This window comes from Perissodus microlepis, chromosome 4 (assembly GCF_051167445.1).
Source record: "Perissodus microlepis isolate ML-2025 ecotype Zambia chromosome 4, ASM5116744v1, whole genome shotgun sequence".
NCBI classification, from domain to species: Eukaryota; Metazoa; Chordata; class Actinopteri; order Cichliformes; family Cichlidae; genus Perissodus; species Perissodus microlepis.
Window position 1 is genome coordinate 11,772,688 of NC_140464.1, and position 8,169 is coordinate 11,780,856.

General features: G+C 44.2%; 1 protein-coding gene across 2 annotated transcripts in view; it reads left to right on the forward strand.

Moving 5' to 3' along the window:
* Nucleotides 1-6,266, forward strand: part of adgrl1a (adhesion G protein-coupled receptor L1a) — a 118,280-nt gene extending 112,014 nt beyond the window's left edge. For both annotated transcript variants that reach the window (XM_084925714.1, XM_084925713.1), the window contains exon 25: nt 75-6,266. In XM_084925714.1, coding sequence (XP_084781840.1) covers nt 75-985 — 911 coding nt within the window. In that variant the 3' untranslated portion in view covers nt 986-6,266. The remainder of the gene's footprint in view (nt 1-74) is intronic.
* The last annotated feature ends 1,903 nt before the right edge of the window (nt 6,267-8,169 follow it).

Below are 8,169 nucleotides of genomic sequence, written 5' to 3' on the forward strand. Positions count from 1 at the left end.
TCGCAATGAAAAATAATAACAATGGTAATAATAATAATAATACGAAAACCCTTTGTCCTTTTGTTTGGATCCAGAGACTACATTATCTAAGCCCCGTGACCCGTGTGGAATGGAAACCCTGCCCTTGAACGGTAACTTCAACAACAGTTACTCCCTGCGTGGTGGCCCAGCAGGTGGAGGTGGGGGCAGCTGTGACTTCCTAAGTGGTGGGAGTGGAGAAACTCCCCCACCCATCTTTAATCCCCGCAGCTCAGAAGCTCTGGGAGGCGGAGGCGTCAGAAGAAACCTCTCTGATGCTGCGGCCTTCGAGAAAATGATCATCTCCGAACTTGTGCACAACAACTTGAGAGGTGGTGTTGGAGGAGGAAGTGGAGGAGGTGGAGGTGAAGTAGGGGACAGAGTGTATGGCAGCCTGGCCAGAGGACATCCTCACGGTGGAGTTGGTCGGGGAACAGCAGCTGGGCCGGACCAATCTGCGAGTATGGATGAAGAGGAGGACTTTCTGAGAGAGGGGCGGCAGCGTACGCCACAGGATGTAGAGCTGCTGTATAAAGCTCTGGAGGAGCCCCTGCTGTTACAGCGTGCCCAGTCAGTCCTTTACCAGAGCGATCCAGAGGAGTCGGAGAGCTACACGGCCGACCTCACAGAGAGCCTGGGCCACAGTGGCCAAAGTGCTGGCGGGCAGGGAGGCAACAGAGCGCCTGATTCTCCTGCCCATGACTCCCTGTACACCAGCATCACCAACCTGCGAGACTCACCCTACCCTGACAGCAGTCCTGAGCCCCTGGAGGTGGTGCCCCGCTCAGCTCAGCCCCCGGAGGAGCTGTACTACAGCTCCGGGAGGCCTGCCCTGGGCTCTCGTGGGGCCCCAATGCAGACCTTCTACCAAGCCCCACCCCGGAGACCAAGTGGGGAGGGACACCAGGCCCAAGAGCCTGTCCACAATGAGGGTGATGGACAGATGCAGCTGGTCACCAGCCTGTGACTGGAGGTTAAAGAGGAAGTTGGGGACTAATGTGATGGCCAGAGCCTCCTCCTAGCCCATCTCTCTCTCTCGGGTCTCTCCACTTTCTGCTTGTTTGGTTGCCTTTCTTTGTCTTGACTTTTATTTAACTAACATATGAGCAAACAAATTGACTTTCTGGGGGATACATGGCTGACTCTGCAGATGCAGGCTTTATCTTCAACCCTCCCCAGTCTTATGAAGATGAGGGATGGGTGTTTTTCCACAGAGTGTTCATCGGCTCTGTCTAACCACAGTCGTCCCCAGTTCTTCTGGTACCCTAAGGCCAAGTCCAGCACTCTGAATGTACCAACCCACCCCTTTACCTTTTGGATTTTTCAAAACTTTAGAAACTTTGTTAAAGCTTTTTTTTTTTTTTTTTAAATGTAATTTCTCTTTGAGCCTGCCTCCGGAGATGGCGATATCATTTTATATTTTATCTCATTTCCCTTTCTTACCATCCATAGGTCTTTTTCAAGTCATCATTTGATAGGAGTAGTTAGCTGTGGAGACAGGGAATATAGTACACTATTATAATCTAAAATATGTCACACAGAAAGCTCTTCATTGTTGCCAAAAATATCTTTTATTGAGCCAGAACAGAAACTAGAACATTCACAAGGCAAACTCACGCACACATATATACTTTCACCCATCTACAAGTGCTCATTACTGAACATCAAAAGTAGAAAAAAGTACCCCGTCTAAGTAAAAGGGAGCAAGAGCTTTTGTTCCAAACAGGCAGGGGGAGCTGATTTAGGGTAACTGCCTTCATTTTTGCGTGCTGTGAATTGACAGCTCTGTACAGCGGCGGAGTGGAGGTAAAGACAGAGACTGAGGAGGCACTGCACCACCCCTCCAGAACAGGAGACCCTGCACCCTTAAGACTGGCCAATCCTCTCCACTGTTCTCTTCGGTCGTTTGCTTTAGGCATTTTGAAAAGTTAAATGACTGTCTTGCTGTTGTTTTGAACAGAGTATTCAATTTGTTGGTCTACATCCTCGAGGGGCTGCGAGTGCGGATTGGTATTGCCCCCCTCCCCTTGTACTTTGCTGTTAGAGCTTAGCCAGTTGAAGTGGACTCGATCCCTGTGCGGTGCTGTGACAAGCAAGACTGTAAATGTCACAATCGCACCGGCCGACCAATTGGTATGACCGTGTACATAGGAACAACACATGAATCTACTTTATTCCTACTATGTAAATAGAGACACCAGATGATCAAAAGCAACAAAAAGTAATAAATACTATGAGAAATGACTTCTTGTACTGCAACAAACTGACAAAAGAAAAAAATAATAAAATGTTTTGGAGTTTGTGACCTGAATGATACACTCTATCTCTCTCCCCCATTGCTTGATCTCTCACTCTCTCGCCGTTCCAGTAGTGTTTCACTAAAATTCCCTAGTGATCAAAAGGCAGTGGTAGAGAGAGAGAGAGAGAGATTAAGATGTGTAATAGGTTTTATTTATACAAATGAAAAATGGAACAAAAAAAAAAATCCTGGCACAATTTTTATGTGATATAATCCATTACATGTTGTTAATGTTTGACCTTTGACATTCCCTGGGTGGAATTGGCAAAGGCAGCGGGAGTGGGAGGTGCGGGGCAAGCGAGATAGATGTTGTCAAATGTCATTCTGTGCCTCACAAAGCACGATAAAGCATTGTGGGTGAACGACAGCATCCATAAAGTGATTTGGTTTGTTCTTGTATTATTTGGAAGATATAACCAGATTACGTACTTTTAACAACATGGGGTTTTAGCATGTATGATAATGATTTGCATTCAGAGAATATTGCATTTTGCTGTTTCTTAAAGATAGTTTCAGCATTACTCCAGAACCTAATGTGACAACTCCTTATTTTTCTGTGTGCATGTGTGTAAGTGCGAATGTATCCGGGAGCCTGGGTGTGTCTGATAAGTGTCTGGTTTGTGAGCGCGTGCGTATGTGTGTGTGCGTACACATTTGAAAGGCTATTTTTGTGACTTGACTTGAATGCACATCAGAGAAGGAGGGATACTCATCTCAGAGAGCTGCCATTACTTTTCTGCCTCAAATGGAAGTTGCTCTTACCGCTGCGTTCAGGTACGAGGAGGACAGGAAAATTCAGACTGCCTCGAGAGACAAGAGGTAACACTATAGCATGAAAATGACAAGCAGGGTTGACCGATCGCGAGGAACACGTTTCCAATATGCCACCTTATGCAAGCAAAATGAGCTGTCTAGGGAGAGGCACTTGTGAGACTCCTTTCATCTGGCTGAAATCTATTTGACCTTTTAAAAGGAAGTGTTTCCTTTCTTTTACCCTTTATTTAAAAGTATTTGTTATGGTTTATTTATCAGATTATATATCTATGGACTATTTATTTACATTGATTTATTCATGGCACTCTTTAACTATTGCCTCCCAAACCTGCAGCTACAAAAGAGTGTGATGTGTGGATACGACGTGAGCAGAAAATAGATGCATCCACTGCAGTGTGACATTTGGCTAGAGCCTGAGTGTCCCACTTCTAAGAGAACCCAAAGGACAGCTTTTTAGCTAAGGCTCCTGGGGCTGAAAGCGAGCGAGAGAGGGGGTTAAAGACAGATAAGGGAAGGGGATTACAAGGATTTGCCGCCGTTTTTCCTTGCTATTCTGATCATTTGTGTAAGTAACATTGTATGGGACACAGATCGTGATGAGGCTCAAAGGAAAAGGTTGCGGTATCATCACTTGAGCCATAGGGGAAACATGTGCAATACTGGTCTGATGATACATGCGTCACTTGGATTTGTAGCTTCAGAGCTGTCGGTTTACAAATGAAGAGACAATATGGACATGTGTTCGGCTCTGCTGCAGCGCGGGACTTGTGGCTGAATTAGCGGTGGGGGCTCGGTATCATAGTAGCACTCACTGGTCAACTGAGGACAAGTTGAATGTATTTTAACAAGCAAGACTGAAGATAAAACAATTCACTCCAGGGTGGAAGTGTTAATGGGAATCTCAAGATGGCCATCATTATCCGTATCCTCTTTGTTCTCAACACCATCATCATTAACTCCATCCTGCTCTCATTGTATTTGATATAACTTGCTGATGCTGATCTCCAGTGTTCAGCTGGGACTCGCCCCAGGGGGAAACGCTGTTTAGACAGACACTCCCTTTGCGAAGAGGAATGTGCGTCACCTTGGGCCTGCTTCTCTCTCTTTTTTCTTTTTTTTTTCCAGTACTACCCAGGGCCCTCCCCCCAAAACTCATCCACATTTTAATATCAATCTCAGTGGACTCCATTAGTGCAGCACTTCTTTGAGAGTGTTAATTTGCTTTGTCAAAAGCTTTGTTTATCCCAGATTAATATCTCAATAAACAGTGGAGGGCTGCACTGCTGTAAATGATGATGATTATACAGGAGAAGGTTCGCGGCCCACGCTGTCGGATGGAGGCTCTCACGATGGGAGTTTCTTCACCATTCAAAGCCCTTCAAACCTCTGATTACAATAATAACACAGTGGGTACTAATTTATTGTTGTGAACTCACTCTCGCTCACCTCCATTCTCTTGTTTTCTGTCTAGATTTGCAAACCTTCCATGCCAGTGGCAGGCCTGACGTGTGAGCTTTAGTGGTTATGTGGGAAGTTGTTTAAAAGGTTGGATGCCCAACCTTTGACACAGTGCTGTTTCAACCCCTGCAGCTTGTGCCATTGTTCAGTCTATCATTAGACAGCGGTCCCAGCAGGACTTCAGTCTGTTCACTCACAGTTGACCCATTCACACGCAGACATTTTTGTGTGGACCATATCACACCAGGAGGGCGGTACAGAAGCGGCAGGACAGCGGTGTGTGAATTCAACAGCGCCAGAGGAGCAGAGGGTCATTATGTCTGCAAAGACTGGCCCGTGAGGAGGACTGAGGAGGGACAGCATCAGCAGAGATGTCACAGATGTCACAAATATATAGCCATAGGCGGTGAGAGAGGGAGGGACGGCCGGTGAGAGGGGTTTGCAGTGAGGCTGTGCAGGAGCGTATCTGGAGATAAGGAGATGGATGTGCTACTTTGTTTCAGATTGCTTTCTGACGGTGGTTTGCAGACCAGAAGTTATTACTTTATGGTTTAAATTGATCAGGCTGGCATGTCAGATCTCAAGTTCATTCATAAAACAAATCTGCCTGTGATGGAAAGAAAGATGATGGGATTGTTTGATCTAACGGATGCTTCCTTTAACAAAAAAAATGTGAAAATGAAACCACTGCCGCATCAGCCAATTAAAGCACGATTTTTACAGTGCCTGCAAATGCACCATGATTTTCCTAAAGAGATTTTTAAAGAGCAAATATAAACAAATCATATGGTAGTACTATTTTGTTATTGATTTCTTCTTCTCCACATGACTCCTTTAGAGTAGTTACTAAGACTCTTTAGAGGTATTGGATGAACACAATAATGAACTTTTGCTCTTTAACTTTTGTGTTGAGTATGTGTCTGTGGAGCTGTGCCAGCATTTCAGGAAAGTTCTGATCTTTAATTCACAGCGTGGTACCAGCAACACCCGGGGCTCCTGGACAACAAGGGTTTCTCCAAACGATTAAACATGTTGAGATTATAAGGTTCAAGATTAAAACAATTGACACAGCTGGAGCAGGCTGAATCTGTCTTTTTCTTTCTTGCTTGAGGTTTGGGGGGAGTTGAACAGTTCCTACATGCACCTGTTCATGGCTGTAGTAATCTCAATCCATGATCATCCATGGGACAGGCCAAAAAATTCAGCCCCATGTGGTGTCTGTCATCAGATGTATAATATCTGGCTTCAGTGGTTATGGATGGGATATCCTGATGATCATCTGAGAGCTGTATTAATTAGCTCAGTACAATGGAACTTGGTCAGTATTACACATACCTGAAATGCTTAACATTAAGGAGGTAAATCATTGGGTGCTAGTGGTTATTACATAGAGAGCTATATGGCAGAGTGAGCACTGACATTGTGCCATGTGGGGTTCTACATATAGCACCATATCTAGAGCTTTCTGTGATTTTTCTATGAAATGGATAATTTAATATGTACTGCTGAGACATTTGTAAACTGAGGTAAATATAACACTTTGGTTTTCTTTTAGGAATCATGTTCATTTGTCTTATTTGATTTTTGTTTTCTCACACTCATTGCTTTGATAGCTGTTTGGGCCAAAGGGGATGATTTTCTGTGAGTGTTTCCATCATTGCAGGTCAAAGCGACCTTGTATCAGCACATATTAATAAAAAAAACTATTTAAAATATACACTGTTCATGCTTGAAGGTTTCTTGGGGAATGTCTTGAAGGAGCTGTACTGTGGTGCACACTTGTGTGTATGTGGTTGTGCACTGATGCACAGCATAATTGCTTCTGTACTTATGTTCTGTATGTTCCAGCGTGCTAAAAGGGGTAACCAGCAGAGAGAAATTGTTATTAATCTTCCGCTTTTCTATATGCATATGAACTTCAATATATGGTTCAAACTGAAAATGAAAAGATGTGTTTAAGCACTAATACAGTGGCTATGTTTTATTCATGGGCTATCTTGCAGGTTGCAACAATATTGTGCTGTTCATTTGAGAACCAGAGGAAGCAGGGGATTGAAGCCAGGCAACCCAGCCCCTTCCTGAGTCAGCCCCTTCCTGAGTCAGCTCTCCTTTGAACCACACAGTATGTGCACACCATTTGACCTGGTGGCTGGCATGATGATTTTGTCAAATGCTGCTGTGTCCAAAGCATATTTGTGAATGATCAAAGACATGCAGAAAGAAGCAAGCTGTCAGTTTAAGAGGCAAAACTCAGACTCCTGGTGTTTGGACAGCTGCTAATAAAGGTCCTGAGGACTGATTCTATATTTGTCTGCAGAGAACAAGGCTTTGTTGCACTACAGTAACCCCGAGTGAGTATTACCAGACTCCAGTGGTGCTTTAAACCATTTCATACGTATGTGTATGTACATGCAGACCAGTGGGCATACTTGCTCTGCTAGAGCCGGCTTTACAAAGCATCAGTCAAGGTTAATTAATCATACAGTGTGGTGTGATCCCTGATGTAATCATTTAATAACTGCAGTGTGAGTATAGATTACTGACTTTTGAACGCAACACCATTTGCTGGCAGCAGTCTAGTAAGCCACAGCAGCACACAACATTAGACAGCCTTTAGCACACTCCAGAGCCAACTACACATTGTGATCAGCTACATCTGTCAGGTATGACACACTTAAGTGTCTGGGTTATTGCAGCCCATTTACTGCAGCTTCTCTTAAGCCCACTTATCCCCAATGTGTGATCAGTGTTCAGCTCCTACTGAGCTTTGTTTCCTGACTGGTTGTAATCCTTTTCACAGTGAAGACTCATTGGTGACTAATATCGAATGATTATGTGCATCCATCCATAATTATAACATATCTGCAACTTTACCTTGGCCGTTACCTTTTTTTCTTACATCATACTGTATGTCGTACATGTATGATGACCCACCCCCAACCAGTCCACCCATCTGCTCAGCCCCTACCTCGCTCCTGTCCTTTCAGTGAAACTCCCTGAGAGGGGGACGCTCTAAAGCCTTGACCATTCAATCACCCTCTTTTCACTGTTGCTACAGTAACACTTTCACACACTAACATATCAAACACGAGCAACAAAGCCTCTAACCCTAGCCACATTCACTTCCTGGCACTCAGTCTGTCTGAAAGGTAAAAAGAGGCTTTTTCAAGGTCATTGCACATTTAGAGAAGCTTAAAATAGAGTCCGATATTGACAAAACAAGACTCACAGCAGCTGTCAGCAGATCCCGGGAGATAGAGAAAAGAGATGTATTAAGTTCAGTCTGAACTGCTCTGTGTTCATGCGTTAGTGTAATTACTACCATACATCAAGCCACAGGGGCAACCAGTTGTTTAAGTGCTGTAACATACAGTATATAACACTTGAATTATCAAGTGAAGTGCAGCGCGCGTAATATCCCTGTAGTGGTTCATTACAAATCAGAGCACTATGTTAGAAAACAGTGTTCAATCCAAAAAACCCACAATGACTGCACTGCCACAGCACTGTGACGAAAGCTTGATCTATTGAAGAGCATTTTTAGCTCCACCCACAGTTACGGATCATAGAAAGGTCATACGTCTAAATATATTTTGATGGTGATGGAAGTTAGAGCAATC